Source organism: Cygnus olor, chromosome 1 (assembly GCF_009769625.2).
Source record: "Cygnus olor isolate bCygOlo1 chromosome 1, bCygOlo1.pri.v2, whole genome shotgun sequence".
Classification (NCBI taxonomy): domain Eukaryota; kingdom Metazoa; phylum Chordata; class Aves; order Anseriformes; family Anatidae; genus Cygnus; species Cygnus olor.
The window spans coordinates 49,214,405-49,236,897 of record NC_049169.1 but is presented as its reverse complement, the minus strand read 5'-3'; the positions used below and the strand labels follow the sequence as shown (position 1 = coordinate 49,236,897).

Here is a 22,493-nt window from a genome sequence, read left to right as displayed (position 1 = left end):
CTGAGTCGAATCAAAAAACAAAACAAAATAAAACAAACAAACAAACAAAAAACAATGGAAGAATGTTCTCAGAAAGCAGGTTTTCTGAGCAAAGAAGAAATAAGAGTACACAAATAATTCTATATTTGTTTTTTTACCCTTAGAGATACAAATTAACACCTACAGGTCTACACCCCTCCATAGCTACACCCCCACAAAAAACAGAACGAATATTCCCGTATTTTGCAACTTTTCTATGACAGTTCAATGGTTTATAAAACTTGAATCAAGTTACCTCTTGTACAAATACTTTTCTGTTCAAAACTAAATAACCATATATATATCATACAGTCTTCCAAATATTGTTCTCTGAGGCAGTATAATAAACAATACCTGTATATATTTGTGTTCACCCAGCCCACTAGGTACTCTGACAAGTTCATTGTTATTCAGATGAAGCTCTCTCAGATGAGGTACATTGTTAAGAGATCCATTTTCAACTGAAGAAATACTGTTGAAGCTGAGACCCAATCTGCAGAAAATTAAAAATAAAAATAAAAATAAAAATAAAAATAAAAATTGATGTCAAACTTGCCCGCATTATCATCTTTCTTGGAGTGTTTACATCTATATACTACTGCAGTAGGAATGACCAGGCTAATTATGCATGAAGTTTAGACTCACCACAGAGAACTAGTTTAGAAAAGTATATTTAAATGTCTGACATCTGATACGAACTATCATAATTATCATGACTTCATTCAACCTTTGTCCATGGTACTGCATACCTTCATAACTTATATTGCTGATGCCACTGTATGGCATCATACTGTAGCATTAGTAATATACATCGTACTGTGTAACCCCATAAGCATTGGCCTTTCTTTAAAAGTTGAATAAAAGTTTCTTGCGGGACTTTAGGAGCACTGGCTTTAACTTTCTTGTCAAAATACATAACCCACGGTGACCAGAACTGTTAATTTTAAATCTTCACCACATCCTAAAATACACGTGTAGTTAAGAGCCATGTTGCAAACTGGAAACTGGAGCTGAGTCATATGTAATGATCTGCTCATCAGGACACAGAAGTGGGACATTACACATTTTTCCCAGGTTCCAGACCAGAGCTTTAACCACAGAATCATCCCTCCCAATTTATACTTCCTTATATTCTTAGTTTATTAACACAGTTTATGTCCAGTTTGGAAAACCTAGTTCTATCTGCATGTCTCTGTGACAACAGTATTCATCAGACTATGTATTTATTTATTTTTTGTTTGTTTGTTTGTTTTGTTTTCAAGACACTCATAAGTTACAATGTTCTGTGTTGCAGTAAGGAATTCAGTGGTAATTCTTCAGTTGTTGCCAGTAAGTGTGTTGTCCTTTGAGAAAATTATCTCTGTAAAAGCTAGATATACATCATCTCATTTGGGTTATTTGTTTATTATTTTTATTTAGGCAACCCTTTTATAACTTTGAGAAAAATTATGTGGTCTACTAATAACTGAAACAATTAAAGAATTTAATATAGGTGATCGGAATCCCTATGATAAAATAATTTGCTATGGATGAATACCTTTAAAGAAAGTCTGATTCAGAGCAATCTACTGTAATTCTTTGTAGCTTGTGCCTGTTTCAGAAGTCAGAATCTGGATCTAGTACAAAATCATAGAACTAAAAATTCTTTCTTTATATTTATAGCAGAGATGTTTCTAGAAATAGGGCTGTACAAGAACAGAAGCACATTTCAGAAATTTTCTTTTAAGAATAAACAGTCAAAGAAAGATCTTGCTAGCTAATATTATACATAAACAATCATAATAATGCTCATTTAAATATTGCAAAATTATCATACTATTAAAAGACAAAGGAAAGCTTAATGAGATCTCCCATTCACATCAATGGAGATTTCATTTACTCAGAAATCAATTCACAGCACCCTATATTTTTACTAGAATTTGTTAGGGAATTTTTTTTATTAATCTAATTTTAAAGTTATTAGAACAAAATTCCTGTAGAGAAGAGTACATCAAATTTTAATAAAGCTTGGGAGATTTGATTCTACAGAGCAATTTGGCCTGGAGATCCACAGAATTACAAAGGCTTTCAGGAACAGATATTGACAGTGAATGTTTTTGAAAGAATCAAAAAAAAAAAGACAAACAAAAAAAATTAGGTGGAAGACTATAAATGTTTAGTGAACACACATCTGAATTCTCACTTTGTAAGCAGAAGTTTCATACCTAGGGAGAACAGCTTGAGAAAAGCAGGCCTGACTCTCATATTGGTCTGTTGAATCAAAAGTAACCCATTTACAGATATTAAATATGGAAAAGATCCAGCTCTGGATTAGCTCATGCAGGGAAAAGCTTTTGGGGAAAAGTAAAACTGAAGGAGTCTATACAAAAAACGAACTAAATAAATAAATAAATAAAAATAATTAAAAAAATCAGTCTAACGCATAAGCAGTGAAATTACATCTCATCTAAATGTGAATGAACTCTCAGTCACTTAGGGCTTTGTTTACAAATGAAATAAGACGATTCCTATGTAAAGTACAGGGTGACTAAGAGTAAATAATTAAGAGGAAATAATATGATCTTCATTCCTCCTCTCCCCCAACATTTTTTCCCCACACAGAAACAAACGGGAGGAAGTTGGAAAGTGACTCTTGCTTACTATGTTGCCAAATTTTATTTCCTTTAATATTTATGAATTGTTAACATAGTGTTTTGGCTGATTTAATTACAGCATTCTACATCAACAAAATCACATCTAAACATGGAAGTAATTCTCAGATCTTTTTCACATTCTTTTTTCTCCAACAGTCAACTTTTTGTTATATGTACTTTAAGAAACTGCATTATTCAAGGCTTGAAGTGTATGCAGCTAGATCTTTTCAGTAAACTTCAATAGGATCTAGATTTTAATAACAATAGTTGTATAATGTGTGTACTCCCCTGTGGAGCTCCTTCCTGAATGAAACCAGGAAAGTCTTTGTTCAGTTTACATTCTTGATATATATATATATTTTTTTCCACTTCAGCACTATATGAAAACTTTTGAAAGACATAAGAGTATTTTTACAAGGAAAACAAACAAACAAAAGGAGAAATATTGGTAGTCTGTTAGAATGTAAGAATTCAAGAGAGAATAAATGGTAGATCTACACCAAGCTCATGCATGGAATAGTTTATGATTTAAAACACACACACACACACACAAAAAAAAAAAAAAAAAAGATTTCTCATAGGCTGACTGTATTTTAGGTCAGCTATTAGACTCTTGAGCAGTGTTGATACAATCCAGGAGAGTGGTCTCATGCATGTTTCTGAAGTCTTAAACATATAAATAAAAATTATTTGTGGGTAACTTATTTTTGTTGAACTGGAAGGAGAAGCATATTTTCCCTTAGATTTATCCCAGATGCTGTTCTGTAGCTCTCCCTTTGCTCCCTTCTTTCTACGTGTCTGCTGTGTTATGTCCAATGCCCTCCTTTTTCACCAGGTCTGTACTTTGCCTCACTTTTCAGCTTTGCAAAAGAAGAATTTCTTTTTTGCAAAAGAAATTTCTGACAATGCTTAGATTTCTTGCTTGACTGCAGGCCAGAGAACAGTTTAAAAACTGTTGCCAATTCAGAGCAGCTCCATATTTCCACACCACAATCAACAGAGTATCTTGTTTCTCAATACAGCACAACCACAATGGAAGCAGCACAGGGACAGATATTTTTAGTAGTCCATTAGCACTTCTACATGCTGCTTTATGCCTAAGGAAGAAACTCCAACAATATTACCCGTGTAACATCTATAGTCTTTTCCAAAGATTAATGTCAAAAAGCAGAAAAACAGCATCATCTGAAGGACAACACACCTCCCCACAGTAAAATAAATTACCCTCTACCTGAGAAATTAAGATCTTGGTGGTTTATTTATTTATTTATTCAAAGTTAATCATTTGTCTGAAGGATTGGATCCAATAATTTGAGTAATAGTCTTGTAGATCAAATACACTTCCATTTTCATAGAAGTGTTTTAAAGTATCATGGTATTAAAAGACCATGTATTACAGGCTCATTTTCATATTTTAGCACGTTATTTAATGTGAATGAATTCACAGATAATTCAGTATGTCTACAACTGTTCTTCAGGAATTCTCCTTATACTTTTTAACAGCTAGAGAAATTTATTCAACAACAGATTCACAGATTACCAAGGTATAATCACCATGAAAAATGGCACCTTTTCACTTACATTGTATGTTTTTGTTTGTTTGTTTGTTTGTTTGTTTGTTTTTATCATATTCTTGGATTCATTACAAACTTGTCTTTTTTGAGAAACAGTGGAAATATTGTTGCAAGGTCTGTTAGTTCTCCTGTGGTTTTTCCTCAGTTTCCAGAGGAATTTGCATAAGCTGTGTCCCACATAAACTGCTTAAATTATCAATGGAAATACAATGAAAGAAGTATGACATAATTAAAAACTCTAATTGCTTTCTTTATCTTTTTTTTTTTTCTTTTTTTTAATCGGAGAAATAGTTGTCCCTGGCATACATCATTCATAACTGAAGATAATTGGAAAGTATAGTTAGAAAAAGTGTTTTGATCTGTTATTTCAGTGCACAAGTCCTTAGGAGATTTTTAGTGCTAAGCTATTTACTGCTCCAGTGATAATAATGCTGATGAAGCCCAGAATTATGTTTTCTAAATGTATCTGTGATGGTTACAATTTCAACTAATATTTATATGTGAAAAGAAAAAATGAATTCTTACTTAGCCAAGTTGGTGAGTCCAGACAGGCCTTCAGCATCAATTTTGCTGATTTTGTTGCCATCAAGATGAAGTTCCGTAAGGGATGGAGGAAGTCCTGGGATAGAGAACATCATAAAATTACTTTTGATAAAACTGGATTTTATTTATCTATTTATTTTAATGGACTTCTGCTATGCTGAGGCTCCTTTTACAGTTACAAAAATGATTTTTAGCTGACATGGCCAAGAACAATGAATGGAACAAAACACTTTCACAATCAGGGGATCTGGACACTGCTAGTAACAATTTATTTGGCATGAAATAAGACCAAGCTCCTAAGGTCATCAAAGAGCATTTAATTCTTAAGAAATAGTTAAACAAAATTTTTCATAGATATGAATTCTAGCCTTCGTGATAATATAAATAAGACATATACAATAGTGTAAGAGAAAGAGTCTTTGTTTTAGCCAGACTGCACGTATAAAAATATATAAACACTTGTTGCCTAGATATTTAATAAATAATAGCAGCAGAAAATTAAATTATAAAGATGAGGAAAAACAATGTTAATGTTATTTTTAGTGGGGTACATATTAGTTTGCAAATTCTGTTTTTCAGGGGAAAAAAAAACACTACCAAATATTTTAACTATCTGAGTTTCCCCAAAGGAACAGCCAAAACAGGAAATGTGGCAAGAAAGAAACAACTAGTATTAACTTTCAAAACAGTAGAGCTACTTCAAAACATTCCGCTGGCTGAAGTACGAATAAATTAAATATAATTTCCTCTGTATTGGAACCTTCCTTCCTTCCTTCCTTCCTTCCTTCCTTCCTTCCTTCCTTCCTTCCTTCCTTCCTTTCTCTCTCTCTCTCACTCTCTCTTTCTCTCTTTCTCTCTCTTTCTCTCTCTTCCTTCCTTCCTTTCTTTCCTTCCTTCCTTTCTTTCTTTCCTTTCTTTCTTTCTTTCTTTCCTTTCTTTCCTTTCTTTCTTTCTTTTTTCTCTCTCTCTCTCTCTTTCTCTCTCTCTCTCTCTTTCTCCCTCTCTCTCTCTTTCTTTCTTTCCTTTTTAAATGTGTTATACTAAAGTTGTTTTTATTTTGTAGCAATTTACAATAAAATGCTTTTAAAAATTGCAAATGTTTCTGTTTTACATTTGTTTCTGTTTTACATGTCTTTTGGCTTCAGCTCCTCAGACTCATGGAAGGATGATTTTATGCTTGTAGAGCTTTAGTTAATTCTATATGGGTTTACATCTGTATAATGTTGATCAGGTTTACAAACCAGAGTTGGAGGGTGAAAACATTCTTCCACTTTATATTTCAAACATGAGACAAGGAAAGCAAAATAAAATAAAATGGCTTACTTTTGACAGTATACCTCTTGTAGAGCTTCTCACAAGGGTAAAACTATTTATTTTTTTCAAAAAAATAAAAGCCAACTGACCAAAAAATGAGTTTTTATTTTATTTTATAGCACTCAAGTAATGTATACTCTAAAGACTCAAAAGACTTCCATAATTTATTGATTTTAAAGTTTCATGAGCTGACTAAAAGTCACCATGTTGCACCTGTGTAGATCTCTCAAATTTTCATTGAAGTCCTTACCTTTTGGGATGCTAGTAATGTTGGTGTCTGCGATACGGATATAGGAAAGCCTCTTCATCCCCTGAAAAGCTCCATTTTCAATGCCTGAGCTCTTGAGTGGATTTGTGCCTAGTTCTGCCAACAAAACATGTTATTGAGCTGTGCTTCAGTTTATGTATCAATGTCCATTAAACTTCAGATCTCTAATAGATCTAAGCTAATTTGGAGGTAAAATTCATTTCCACATTTCTTGGCTTTCTCTCTATATATAGATTTTACATATAAAATTACTGAGTGAACTAAGAACAACATCTTAATACACTGTGTTGATTTTGTTACAATTTATTATGCTCTTACCTAAGACAATCACTTGATTCAGTCCATTAAAGACAGCTTTCCTCAACTTGGAGATCTCATTTTCGTGAGCCCGTATCTCCTGAAGAGACTTTGGCATGTTTTCTGGAAGTTCCTTCAGGTTATTCTTGGACAGGTAAAGTCTTTCCAGTTTCTTCAGAGGAGCAAAAGCTGCTGGGCTTATTTTGCTGATTTTGTTGTTAACAAGGATTAATGCCTGTGTAATAATAACGAGGAGATCTTACATGGTTACTGAAGAAATTATCTTAAGAATGAAATATTAAAAAAAAATACTTATTATTTTCTAGTGTCTTTTGATCATTTTTTAGCCAGTCTAGTGAACTGAAGAAAATACAATGCAGTACTAAAACAAATAGATTAAGGACTACTGAAACAGTAAAAGATAAACAAGGCTTAAAAAATAACTACAAAAGGTACTTCATTGCTGAGGTATATGCATCTTCTGTTAACACCCAGAAAAATCATAATTTATATCCACATTCATATAAAATTAAAATGTTCTATTTACCTTAACACCTCACCCACCCCCCATCCGCACCCTCACCCCTCCAGGCAGATAAGTGGGGAAATAGTGTTGTTTTTTTCTGAGGATAGAGTTACACCTTGTCCATCATCATACAATTATACTATCTTTTTGTTTGTTTGTTTGTTTGTTTATTAGAGCAATTTGAACACTTATACTCTAAGTCATGTAGTGAAGTATCATGGACTTTATTTGTTTTGCCTTTTGTGTAGGAATCTAATTTATCTCTACCCTAACTGTGATATCTAGACTCTGGGTAACTGTAAGAAAATTAGATCCCTGCACAGACAGGGAAGAGAGGCCTCCATGAAAACTCTGTTAACTATAATAGGTGGTCTCCATTTTGAAATAGATTATCTCAATTTTTTTAAATTTCACTTTATTGCTGACTTATGTTGGTTAATCAACCATGACATAAAAAAGGCAAAGTACCATTACTGCCAGAAAAGTAATTCAAGTTAATGGAAAGGATTTCAGATATGACAAATATGAGAATGAATCTTATAACATCTGTTTACTATCTACTTATAAGACGTACAGCTTTACATATTTGTGCAGTGAATTAGGTACAATGAACTATATAGATATGGATAGCATTATCTGTTTACATTTATTACTGGAGAAAAACTATAGTGGATTTTTGTTCACTAACTCCATCATGCCATTTTTCAGAAACAGAAGAAAATAGTTGTTAATACACTCCTCCCAAATGATATTGCATATATTATAGTTAACATTCAGTGTATTTTAATACATTTTTAATATTTTCAGAATTAAATGTTTACATGTTTCTTGGAGAAAAATAGAGCATTTAGCTCTTTCCACAATCAGTTAAGTATTAAAACAGTGTCAAGAAGTGTATCGGTATCTGTGTCAGCACCTACCTATCAAGAAAATTGAAAGAGGGGTAAGAAGATGGTATAAAATTGTATTTGATGCATGTTTGTCCCCTAATGGACTCCTCTTGCAGTTCATCCTGAGCAAAGCAAGCAGTGTGTTCTGTACATGGTTTCTCTCAGTATGCATAAAGTTGAGCAGATCTGTTTTTAATTTTGAATGCTAGCTAGCAATGCCACATTTGCAAGAGGAGGTAGAAAAGGTCATTCACAGTTCAGCAGAGTATTTCACTAACAATAAACCACTCCCAAAATAAATAGATTGGTCAGAGGAAGCTACAGCCACAGCTCTCTTGTATTTCAGACTGTTATAAGAACATCCATAAGAACACATCAGTTTTGGTTTCCTTAGAGAAAATTGCAAGAATTTGGAGACAGATGTAGCTTCTCCCCTTAATGTACTAAAGCTACCTGCACGTATTAGGACACAGGAGACATATAGTTATTGTGAAGAGTACAGCTTGAATTATACAGATTAATCTTATTAGCTCTTATTATTAGCTCTTATTATAATAACGGAATAAACGAATGAGCTACTGCTAAATACATTCTTTTGTTGTTGTTGTTGTTGTTGATTTTACCATAATTTTATTTTCCATAGATATTTAAACCAATATTCAATGAGTTTAGACTGGTGAGCACTTGTAATTTTTATCCTACATCCTGCTTTGTAGTGTTTGGTCATTTATTTCAGCTAAATATTTCCTTGTCTTATTATTGTTATTTCTTATCTGTTTTAACTTGTTTTCTTTTTAGATAAAAATGCTTTTGGTTTGATTATCACAGCTGATGTTCTGATACAAAATACTTCTCACTGGAAACAGGCAGGTATATATTCAGATAGGCCCTGTAATGTAAATATTCTGTGAGTAGCTGATGTTCAGAGAATAGCTAAAGCTTTTCCAAGAACTGTTAGTCCTGACCAAAACCAGAAATTGTCCATGTATTTAGGATTAATCTGTTCTGCTTTGCCAATGTTTTCCTGAATATGATCATGTTATCTTGGAGAAACACACAAAACAATTATTTTATTCAAACATTCAGCAAACCTATCTCACTTAGAAATGATGATATCTATCAAAGGTATACTTAAAAATACTTTCACTGTGGGAACATATCTATGGTGGTATAAGCTGGAAAAGTATCACAAGCCTGTAGTTTTCAATTTCTTTGTACCAGAACATCAGTTCTCTCTTGCATCATGCTGCGTAAGACCCTGTTCCTCCTATTTTAAACCTACATTATTTTTCACACCACTGTGCTGTTTTAAAGAAGAAAAAACAAGCCCACACATCAGAATTTGCAAGACAAGTTTTACTGTCTCCCAGAGCAACAGCAAATGATGAGGATAACACACCAGCAGAGCACCTGGCCAGCCATACCCATGGGTTTCTTTCCTACTTCACAATAACTCTATTATATGCAAGACTTAAAGAAAGAAGTTATTAGCTTTGGAGTGCTGCTGTTTATTTTCCTCAGAATGTGCCCCGTATGGTTTGCATGTAACAAAAGTTAAAACAAAATACAATAAAATTAAATGAAAAACTCAGGGGAATTTAGAGGTCAGTGAAAACAGGAACTAGAGAAGAAAATCTGAGGGAAAACATCTGCAGGCAATGTTATTGAGGAAGGGATGTTAGACAAAAAAAAAATGCCACATGGACTAAGTTTCCTGAATATAGCCCAGATGGCATGATGGGACATTATTATATTCATCTTGCTAAAGGACAGCTCCATATACTAATTTTGTGCAGGGCAAGCAATTCTCAGAGGTTCAAATGAGAGTCAATCTGAAAGTTCTGAAAGTGCTTGAACCATAGCTAGCACTTGCAATGCTGCTAGTATGGAACAATTTGGTAGACCTAAGAAATGTGACAGCTTAGGGTAATACTTGAATAGAGCCACAGGAATTGATTTTTATTTTTTTTTAATCTATCTTCTTCCATGCTTCCTTTTCTTAGTGGAGGGAATAAAGATGATTCTTTAAAAAAAAATAAATAAAGGGGGGGTGGGGGGGTGGGGGACATGACACCAACAACACTGAAGAATATCACTAAAATCCAAAAATACAAGACTTTCAGCATGCACAGCTTTCATTGTGACTTGATATGGGTTTTGAGATACTTAGCCATAGGCAAGAAAAGAGGCAAGAAAATAAAGAGGCACAAATACACGAAGTATTAAAGACACCATATAGTTGGGCTCAGACAGCTCATACTCTTATCCTATGGATAGGAAAATGGATATATAGCATGATACGTATAACATAGCTTTTGCAGCTCTTATTCAGCTCTTACAGTATAAACATTGACTCTGTTAGGTTCATTACTATATATTGCAATGTAGTAATACCTATAGACTACTTCATCCTGATCTGCAATATACACAGTGCTCAGAGAAGTAAAAAAGCTTTGTTCCAAAGATACTTTAATTTTTACTGAACTACTTCTAGTAGTAACTATTGTAGTAACAATAACAACTACAACAAAATAGAAAAAAATAGCAAAAAAAAAATATGAAAAAAAGACTGTATGAATACTGCTCATTTAAAGTCCATAGGAGCATGGATATTTATCTCCCTTTGGTCTGGTTTCTGCTTCAAATACTTACTCCCTAAACAAAATGGAGAACTCACAGTTCACAAAGATTTTGGAACACTTGTTAGCATGCTCTTGTCAAAATACACCCTGACAAACTGCAGAGTGTGCGTGTGGCAGTCATGTAGCATTGTTCTTCTGGTGTTATCAAAATGTGCAATTTTTGCCCTGGCTGGGGGTGGGAAGAGGGATACTGTATCTTTTGGTACAACTTTATTATGTGAGAATCTCAGGGAACTGTTCTGTGCCTTTTGCACCCTTACATCTGCCCTTCTTGGTTTAGAACAGCTTGAAGTGAAAGCCTTGCCAAAAGCTGAAATGAACTGTAAAACAATCAGCAAATTATTATCAAGCATAATACATGCTGATACATCTGTTTTGCCAGCTGGAGATGGTACTCTTACCTAACATCAAATCTTTAATGATGCATGTGGCCTTCAGGGTTTAAACTGAAAAATCAATCTGCTGACCCAATGGAATTTTTTTTAATTTCCTGGGTTATGTATTATATTATTAACCTGTTGTTTTATTATAGTGCTGCTATGTACAGTAATGCCTTAAGAATTGTAAGCTGAGGAATCAGGTGTCCAAATAAAAATAATAATAAATTTGGTCTTTTTTTTTTTTTCTTATGGTTTCAGTTATTAAGACATATTCATATCCTGAACATATAGTCAAGTTTTGCCGAATTATTAGGAATGAATGTGCACATGTAGGGGAAACAAAAACAAGCAGACAAAAAACAACCAACCAAACAAACCAAACCAAATCAAACAGACTGAAATAAAATAAAATAAAATAAAATAAAATAAAATAAAATAAAATAAAATAAAATAAAAACAACAAGTCCAAAAGAACTTTACATCCTTCTCTAATTATGTTTTACCAGAAGATAGAATTTTACAAAATAAGCATTCATTTTTAAATTCATTTTATCAATAGTAAAGATCAGTAAACTTGAAACAACCAAGAGGCCCTGAATCGAAGGAGGTCTCTGAATGGAATTCCAGATGTCTTATCTTCTGAATGGCCCAAGATGTACAGAGTTAAGACAGAAGAAGGCTAAATGTATCAAAAAAAAAAAAAAAAAAAAATGATGGTGCAATGATTCTTTTTATGTTGTTACTTAAGCTCTTTTGTAGGCTTTAGTAAAGTGGATCAAGTGGACATAACTAGGAAAGGCAAGGAAAAATGGATGACATAGAAAGCAGATGGAAGAGATGGATGAACTGTGAAGAAGGAGACAGCAAGGCATTGAAACAAGCCTGCCACTTGAGGAAAGAAGGCTTTCCTAGAGGAAAGAAGGCTGGGGAAAACAGTTTGATCACATCCACAGAAGCCTGTTGAGTAATCTCAGCAAGCTGAGGAGCCTGGTGTAGATCTAGTTTGCACTGAGTTTGAGCCGTCACTAGTAAGTGTTGTGTAATGTGACTTGCACAGATGACCAGAGAACTGCTGGCTCTACATTTTACTGCTCCAACAAAAATAATCCTTATGCTCTAGCATTCTAGAGCCAGAAAACACTGCCCTTGTCAGCCTGGGCAAACATTTAGGTCATTCATTTTATCATAAATTACTTGTTCATTTTACTGCTTTATTCTATTTTTTTTTCCTTTAGTTTAACATTCTGAATCTCTCTAAAATTTTGAGGATGTCAAACTATTTTTTCCTGCTATTTTGCTCACACAAAAAGTTCTTTGTCCTCTAGAGATGAAAAAAAAATAAGGTTTTACATGCATGTTATGTGTTGCACATTGCTGTTTTAGTGGAAAATCTCATCGTGTGTTCAGCATAATGTAAAGGAGAGTCTGAGGAAATAGGACATCTAAGGGAGTGTTGCATTTCACAAAGATCAACATCCTTCATTATTATTATTATTATTATCATCATCATTATTGTTGTTATTATTATTATTATTATTTTATTTCCTTAGAATAATTGTAAGAGGCCTACAGATTCTCTAAGCTGGAAAGAGGAGAAGTGTCTCAGTTCTGTTAAAAATATCTGCTCTAGATGATAGTGGGAATCGAGTTCACAGGAAGAACCTGGGCAGATATTTCTGACTGTTTTTTACAGTAAGCTGGTGGCTACTGAATCTTCATTCTGTGATTTGTAGAGCAGTAAGTTTACTTAACTTCTCATTTGATTATGACTGGGAATGGGAACTGAAGCTGTAATGAATCGTCAGAAAACTGTGTTCTTTCATTAATATTTTTTGATCTATTAGGAATTTTTCTATATTTCTGGAAGATGTTCTTAGACTTTTCCTCAGTTAATCTAGATGGTTGTCCTTCCATAGGGAGTCTTCTTTTGGTTAAAAACAGAGCAAAACAAAAAAAAAAAAAAAAAAAAAGAAAGAAAAAAAAGAAATGAGGGCATGAAACATTCTGTCCACTATTTTTTCCACTAGATATTGCTACAAATATGTCTATGGGGTTAAAGTACTGTATTTTATCCAGAAGTCTCAGCTTGGCTGGAAAATTCTGACAGTTGTATAAAAAGGTATCTTCTGCCTTTTCCAATAGCATCTCTGTAACTCTTTTGCCACAAGTCTAAATAGGCAAATCTTTTACACAGTATCAGACAATTTTCTGAAACTGTAAAACTGTGTCCTTGGCTCTAAAATGGGCTGTCTTCTATTTTTTTATTTTTCACTTTTCTCCTGAGTCCTCTGATTAAAAGTATATTTCATGTTTCATTTTTTAATAGTATGAAGTCTCATTCAGTTTTTGTAGTACAACTTTAATAGTTTAGTCAAATTTTCCTGGATTAATTGAAAACTACAAAAATATCAGGTACACCACAACTGTTGACTAATGATTTCTGGTTGTCTTCCTTTGCAGGTATTTATTGCTTGCAGTTAAATATTCCCTTAGTTGCATACTTTTCTACCTGTTTGCCATATTCGATAGCTGCAAATTTTAACTGCTCTTTGACCTTCTTAAATTTTTTATTATTATTATTTACATAGAATATCTTTGTAGGTGTTAAGTCCTCTTGTTCTTCCATTTATGAATTTAATCATTTTTGTATTGAAAGAGAAGCCACAGACAAGGTATAGGTAGATCCTTTCCTTTCTGCTAACTTTAGCTTTTGGTACAAATTGAACTTCAGGTTCAAACTAACTTGTTCATGGAAATCTTTTTTAAAACTATTAGTTCTATGGTGGGTGATGTCTGCAGGATTATTTATTTATTTATTTATTTATTTATTTATTTATTTATTTATTTCCAATACCAGTATGAGTTGGGATTTAGGGAATTGTTCCCTAAATGGACATACAAGTAGTCACTTTATGCAAGAGATTGACTGCAGTTTCTGATTATTTCAGACTTTGGAACAATAATAGCTATAATATATGTAAATCTTTCTGCTTTAGTAGAGTTTAAGAAGGTTTCATAATTTAGAAGGAGTCTAGAAACTTTTTAACATTACAGGGTCAAACACAAGCCATGTGTATTTGGGAATATGATTTTAAAAAGCATATATGTGATATATGTACATTTACATTACACACACATATCCTTAAAACAAAAAATGACAACGGACCTCTATCAACAGTAAAGTTTCTCAAATTTATTTATTATATTGATTAAAAGCAATATGGCTCTGAATAATATTATGAGGGAGGAAAATGGGAAATATTCCCAGATCTTACACAAGGAGAATGATGCCTGCCTAGAATAAAGATGGTGCCCAGTTACTTAAATGTACTGCATGGGTAAATTATTATGTTGGGGAGGAGACAAGAGGATTCTTTTTCTGTCTTGAATATATCCAAGAAAACCACATTGCTTTGAAGGTCATTTTTTAAAATTTACATTACTATTGTAACAATTTCCACTAGTCCCTAAATATGCCCTAGGTAGTTTGGGGATTAAGATGAACAAACGACTTCTTCCCTGAAGAGTTACCTATTTAATTCAGTATTAAATTATATCTGCTCTAATAAGGAAAAGAACATCTATAGAATTAACTCAATGAGTTATCATTCACAAGTGCTCAACTCACAGCACAAGGTATAATAAAGACCAGAGCTGAGTGACAAGTAGGGAGAAGTTATTGGTGCCAGTACTTTTCATCTGCAATACTATGCTCTGATTCATTTAATGCAGTGTCATGAGGAAGGATTTCAAAAGATTCATTCTACTGACAAGATTTTCTCATTGAAAATACAGGATGTCTCTTTGAGGTGGATGAAAACCAAAACAAGTGGGAAGGAATTAGCGTGCCAAATCTGTTTAGTAGTGAAGCACAGAAACTGAAAACTCAGATTTGCAGCATAAATAATCTCATTCTAATACAAACTTCAAAATAAGTCAGGTGAAATAGGGTATAGATACATCGGTTTCTCTTTGCTGACTCTATAGGCTATCTACACAACTAGATCAGATGTGGATATCTATACAGTAGTCGCTAAAATTATGTGACAAGAACCTCATCATGATTTGCTCATGCAGCTCCCTCCATTTTGGACAGAATGTCATTGCATCCCTAGTGATTGCTCAAATCTTTTTTGAGTTGGCTTCTTGGTAGCAAATGGGAACAATAGAATTGAAAGAGGTTGTGAAGTGCCAAGAAAATGAAGTCAAGTAATTCATAACGCTTATAATCAAAAAGGATCAAATGAAACTATGCACAGAATAAAGTGACTTGGTGACAGGCTAGAAAAATAATTTCTGCTGCAGCATTTTGAAATATATCTGAGTTAGGGCATTACTTTCCAAGGCAGAAAAGTATTATTATTATTATTATTATTATTATTATTATTATTTCTTAAATCTGGAAAGCCAGATATTTTGACACAATTAAAACAAGTCTATGAGGTATGAAATTTTAAGATGTTGATAATAAGCAAAGAAATAAAAGAGGAGGACCTCTGATAGAAGAACAAAAATTTGGAAGCAGAGGAAGGTTTCTGATGGAAACTTGGAAAATAAGAGAACCAGAAAAAAAGGGTATGTAGAAACCAGGGAAGGAAAATATTTTAACAAAGAGAAGGAAGTCAGTAGTGTTGGAAGAGACTGGAAGGTAAAGAAGGATGAGGATGGAATTTTGGTAAGAGGAGATTATTGGCAAAAACATAATTTTATTGTAGTGAAGTGGGCAGGAGGTTGGTTTGAAAGGTGGGTTGAGATAAAATTATTAAAGAAAACTGATGACAAACAATATATACAGCACTCCTTGAGCTCCAAGGTGGGACAGGAAGGCATACAGTAATGAATGACTGAGGCAGCAAGATTGAGAACGATTTTCTTTTTTACTAGAAATAACCAAACCACCGTGCCAAAGGGAGTGAAAACATAAGTAAAGAGTTGAGAAAAGTTACAGTGGGCATGAGGAGACTGAATGGAAGGGAGACAGGTACAAAGAGATTAAATCAGACAAGGAACTTCCATGGCAGGAGAAGAAAGTTTACAGGAGAGAAATAGGAAAGAAAATTAATAGGCAGGGCTGGTGGAGGAAGATCACAGAGCATTTCATCAGTTTTCCTTAAAAACATGGGTACCAGGCCAAAATCACCTTTTCTATCCTTTTTTTTTTTATTTTTTTTTTCAAGTAATAGTTCAGCTATACACTTACATGAAGATTCTTCAAGTTTTTGAAATCTCCTTCTTTAATTTCAGTTATTTTGTTGTTCTGTAAGTCCAGCAGAGTTGTATCAGGGGGAAGATCTTTTGGCACTCTTTCCAGACCTAGGAACAGTGAAAAGAATAAACAATCGACTTTGAAAGAAACTTCAAACAGGGGTCAGTACTTTCCTTAGTACTATTTACCTTCCAGTAAACATTTCTAGAACTCATTTCCTGAAGTATGTTATGAAGTCTTATTTGACAACATTTCTGTCTCCAAAGTGTCAAAGGGAGTTTTATTTTGCTATGTCAAATTAAAATGTATTTATTCACATTTCCATTCTGCCTTTTTCCAAGTTATAGAAAAGACTGAGTTTGTCAAAATTACTTCTAACACATTTAACCCTGCTGAACTGTGTGGATAAAAATTGCTTTCAGAAGGAGGTATGGCATTTATTAATTTCACTGTGTGCTAAATTTTTTGGACAGAGAGCATTTCCTGCTATTTAAGTCAATAAACTTTTCTTCAAAGAAGTATGATGGCTAATTACATTCATTTCCAGAAAAATATTATTTATTTGACAATAACTGAATAACTTGCAGTGAAGTCCACCTTAAATGAAAAAAACAAACAAACAAACAAACAAAAAAACTTTTCTTTCAGTTGAAACTATGTGAAACTATGTCCAAGTTTTCTGGAGAACAAATCTCTTGGTTTAACTATAACTGCCAAAAGAACATCAGACAGTTTAAATTAAAGACTCTCTTTGGGACTATTTTCTGAATAGCTGATATGTAAGTCCAATGAAGTAATGGAAATGAAATTATTTAGTGTTAAATAACACTCACTTTACCCAGCTTTGCTTTCGTACTGTGACTTGGAATACAGCAAATCTTTTATAGTCATTCTGATTTACCAAAAAATTAAAATGTTCTTTCCTAACTAGTCTTTTATTTTTATTTTTATTTATTTTTTTTATTTTTACAGAATATGAAATGCTAAATGAATGGCTAGTAGGAATAATTTATAGTCATTAATAAAGTCTCAATATGGGCATCTAACAGATTTTTTTTTCAGGAAGAATAGACTTTTTAACAATAAAGGTTTAAATAAATATTTCTGAATGTATACTCAAACTCTCTTGAAAAGATTTATCTGTAAGTATCACCAGTGTCACCAACAAATCCTGAAAACAAGCCTTCTTAAGTTATCTTAATATGGGTGTAGCAGACCTAAACTTTTGAAAAGTGCTTCTTTTACACTTAGCTTTAACTGATGATAGTACTCTGTGTAGAACACATTCTGTTGTTCTGACATTGTAAAAAGTTGGTTTCTGAATTTAAAAACATCCTAGCCACTCTTCCAAATTTATCTCCCCCCCAGCCCTGAAGTTCTCAAGCATTAGCTAAACAAGTATTAAAATATATGAGTCTGATATTTATTAAAACTGAGTACAATATAGATTAACCTGGCTAATTTTTAATCCCATCAGAACCCAAAAGTTTTAAAATGCAGAATCTTCCAGTTCCAGATGAATAAGTAAAAGTATGTACTGTACATAAAATGACAAGAGCCAAACCTCGTATCTCATCCTATTCACCTTACTGATTTTCAGAGCATGAATAGATGATACAGATTAAGGTTCTTCATATTACTAAAATATTTTTTTTCTCATTTAGGCATGAAGTTCATTTTTACTAAAGGCAGTTGCAAAACCCTAATTATTTTCAGAAATGTGGGGCTAGAGCTCCACATATATAAGAAAACATAATACCATATAATTTGCATGTTGTGTTTGGAAAATTTCTGTACTCTGCAGACAGCAGTGATGTCAGCAACTAAAAATTCTCTCCCAAAAGCACTGTTTGTTTAAGGTCATAATTTTGTTATGAGAAGTTTTCAGAGTCCAGCAACTTTTATAGTATTTTTCACATATAAATGCAAAAATTAGTTGAATTATTTGGATACAAATTAATATTACTATGTTGTGGTTGTTAGTACATTTATATTAAAAAGACTAGTATTAGTCATTTAAGTTAATTTTAATAAGTAATTTTAAGTTTCTTGTGACAGAAACCGGTGTACATGAGAGCTATATAGCTGTACGTTACAGAATGCCCTTGAAACATGCTTTGTAAGAATACTTGGATTGCCATTGAAGGGATAATTTGCTAGAGACTAAACTAAACTTCAAATTAAATTTCCAGCTGTACTCTTCAAGCCTCACATGTCAGATTCTACAAGCTCAAGCATTTTCTGTGAATGAGGTAGAACTGATAATTTCACAGAGCAATGAAGTTAAATGGTGGTTCATATTATAGTAAGACAACTATAATCAGATAACCCTTTGTGAACAGTGATTTATAAAAGCTTATTGTACTAAAATCTAGGAGGTACAATGCAATTATTAGCTCTGCATACAAGGAATATAATTGCCATCCCTTAAAATACTGAACTTGTTTTATTACCTATCTCATGTATATTCTGTTATGTGTTTCCTGAAGCCATTTCTAAAAATGATTTAGAAAACAGCTGAACTGAAACCATGGTATATGATTTTTCCTTGGCTTGTCTGAGTTTTGAACATATGGAGAGCAAAGTATCATGCATTGTATATAGGAGTACAGGATGCACCTCAGGTGCCATAGAGATGTTACATTAATATTAAGCAGTATAGTACACCCACCAACTAACAGCTATATCAAATAGAGCTCTCCAGTGACACAACAGTTTGTAAATGGGTGGATCTGGACACTGTCTTATAAAATCATCAACTAATAATTCAGGATTAAACTGTGTTTAACTTGTCGACTGGATCCAAGTGTTTCACCGCTTGCCCCATCTACATTGGTTTGCACTACAACAGCACTTCTACTTGTATTCTACATTTATCCTGGACCTGCAAGCTCATGAAGCCAGTCTCTTCTCTGGAGTTTTGTTGTCTGAGGAGCAATCCTTCAAGTCTTTCTAGTCATAACAGGTCAGTATATAAGCAGTGCACATGAATGGGGGAGTCTAACATGACAGCATGACAGAATTTGAAATGAATCTAGAAAACTGCAATCCCACTAGAAGCTAAAATGGCTCTTGAATCTTAAATTAGAATTACCATTGCCCGGGATGATTCTTGGATTCTTCTGGCTGGAAGACAGAAGAATTTAGAGGGGAATTGTGGGCTGTACTTATTACTTATTTCCCATGACTTAATGCCCATATACTTCTGAAAACCTGTTGTAGTGTGACTCTGTCCACCTACTAATGCCTTCCTGCGAAATTTATGTAATGTCAACTGACAGAGGAACTGGTACAGGAAAATACCAATTGAGTCACTTCTTAAACATTTTAAAAACAGTTTACACAACTATTTCAGCTTTTTTTTTTTTTTTTTAATATACATTTAAGCTTGCGAATACAAAAAAAGAAAGCTATATGGCAATCTTTCATAGCAGTCTGACTTTTTATGTGAATACTCAGTGATATAGAGTTTGGTATTCAGTTCTCTGGAAATATTTCAGGCCTCTGGTTTCTAAGATTAACATAGAACTGACTAAAGATTTAGATATTTCTGCCTTTCTATCTGTTAAATTGAAAATGCATATTGTTTTATTAATTTTGATTGAATAAAACTAGATCAGTTATTATTTAAGTTGTTAAATGCATTAAAAAATTCATGAATGAGCAGAAAAGGTATAGCCCCACCCTTACAAAATGCTTGCTTACACTGAAATTAAAAGCCTAAATATTCTGGAAACATAAGGGACTTAACGGAAGAGTTCTTATCTTTAGTGAGAAAACTATTGCCATTTGCACTAAAATAGTTCTCCAAGAGAAATCATGTCTTACTTACAGAAGCTAAACAAATATCCATTCCTGCAATATGTGCCAGATCAGTGTCATTCTCTGCAGATTACAACAAATAGAAATTTTCTTCTGTCCTACATCATCAACCCCTAGCACTTAGCGATTCCCACCAGCATACATGTATGTGTGTAAACATGCATGGATGTGACAATACATAAAGAGTACAATATACTAGACAACAATAATAAGAAACAAGTAAATGAGCTTGAAACACTTCCCTTGTTGCTCAGGATCAGTTGTACTTTTATTTTCCCAGCAGAAGGTTTCCTATTCTTTCCTATTCGTAACTTATTCTTACACTAGTAACTACATCACAGATTTCTGGAATAGCTAATATAATATGATCAAACGTATTAGAGGGATGCCTAGCAAAGCTGGATCATCAATGGATTTCTTTCACATAGACAACAAGAACCCACACTCACTTTTGGAAGTACTGTGATGGAAAGGCTCATCTACAGTCAACTAGAAGACGTTCAGTAGAGAGAGGTTATCACGACCAGGAATCCCTCCATAGTGGGAGGACGGAAATGAAGGTAACCTTGCAGAAATCAGGCTTGTCTCAGTGGGATCCTACCTATGTGATGTGTAGTATTTTCTCATTATTTTCTCATTATTTCTTAAATAAATTAGATTAACGCTATTGCAATGTCTGGCTGCTTATCTGTGATTGCCTCTCCACTTGGAAAGGACAGAAGTCTGATGGGTCTGGAGATTTTATGAGACCAGAAACTAAGCACAAATGAGCCAAACTAATGATATAGTGAAGCTGGTATAATTCAGCCCTTATTGAGTCCCTGAGAGAGCAGCAATCTGTGGCTAGTCATCTCCTGTGTAGTGATACACCAGCCCAACTCACATATGCTGCCATTTAGCCAGCCAAACAGGTGTAGGAGATGTAGCAAGGATTTGGGAATATTATGAGGACTAAGGGGGATTAGGGATTTTGGTATACAAGGCAAGCTTCATAACTTTTGCAGCTTAGGGAATTACCTGCTCAGCTGCAGGAGCTGTGATCAAGTGGCTGTGGAATTTTTTAACCCCCAAAATGTGAAGGGTGGCATTTGAAACCTCCTGTCTACGAAGGGGCTTCAGTTCACTGCTCCAGTTTCTCAGAACTGAGAGTCTACAACGTGGCATGAAGCCACATTTCTGCTGAAGCCATACAACTATGCAGAAAAGGAATGCAAGATTTATGGGGCTAGTGAGAGAGATGAAGCAAAAGGGAGTCTGAGTCTGTAGCCCAGAGATGAGGACACTTCCCTGGGAACTGTATCCTTGCAACGCTGAGACCACATAGTCAAAATAAGAAATATGTGACTGGTGCCAATTACAAAGAACTTAAAGCAGCAGAGCCTGGTCTATTAAATAAATAAATAAATAAATAAATAAATAAATAAATAAAGATAGATAGATAGATAGATAGATAGATAGATAGATAGATATTTTCCCTCCTGTCCAGTTTACAACAAACAGGGATGGGGCTTATTCCCCTGAATAAACAATCCCTTTCCCAGCTGAGGAGAAGGGGTCAAAAGGCAGAGGGAGATCTGAATGCTGTAGCTTAGATACATGTGTTATTGCATTGCAACACTCACGATTATTATCATAGGGGCCATAAAATGGGGCTCTTTTCAAGTCTCCTTTAGTTTTCACTAACAGCTGCTGCCAGCTGAAGAATTTGGGCTGAGTTACATGTAATTCCCAGACGTGGTCATCAGCGGCTGCTCTCCCGGTGCGGGCAGCCTCTCCAGCAGCTGCCTGTGCTTCCTCTGCTATGTGTTCTCCCCTGCTCAAAGCCCAGCTCTGCCTCGTCTCAGCAGTGGGCTGTGTGGACTCTGGGATGAATGGGGTGAATGGCAAACTCACGGGTTCAGGAGACTTAGTCAGGGAAAATAACAGGACTCAAGGACAGCTTTCTGGAAGGATGGCAGGGAACTTAGCATAGTGTTGAATGCTTCAAATTAGAAGAGTTCACTGAAACTTTCCCAGTCTGTGTACTTCAGTATTTACTGGAATTTGTTCTCTATTGTGTGGGATTTGAAAATAGGAGTGGTTTCACAATTTGCATCCTACCAACTATAAAAATAAGAAACAATTGTCTTTCTTTACAGAGGAGTACCCACAACCTCCTTCTCCCTCCCACTTTCAAATGAAAAGTCTGTTCTTTACCTTTCCTTTTCTTATTATGAAATCATCAGTACTAATGGGAATATTTTAATTAAAAAAAAAAAAAGCCTGAAGAATTGGAGAATTGTTTTTTCTCAGGTGATTATTCTTAAAGATTTAAGAAACAACAACAAAAAAGAACAACACAGTTTCCACTGGAATCCATGAAACTCTTAAAATACATCTT

General features: G+C 34.0%; 1 protein-coding gene across 1 annotated transcript in view; it reads right to left on the bottom strand.

Moving 5' to 3' along the window:
* DCN (decorin) overlaps positions 1–22,493 on the bottom strand; it is a 37,953-nt gene that overhangs the window by 1,488 nt on the left and 13,972 nt on the right. Inside the window, exons 3-7 of the mRNA XM_040557638.1 lie at positions 16,286–16,398; positions 6,669–6,882; positions 6,333–6,446; positions 4,751–4,844; positions 373–511 (exon numbers count right to left, since the gene is read on the bottom strand). Coding sequence (XP_040413572.1) covers positions 373–511; positions 4,751–4,844; positions 6,333–6,446; positions 6,669–6,882; positions 16,286–16,398 — 674 coding nt within the window. The remainder of the gene's footprint in view (positions 1–372; positions 512–4,750; positions 4,845–6,332; positions 6,447–6,668; positions 6,883–16,285; positions 16,399–22,493) is intronic.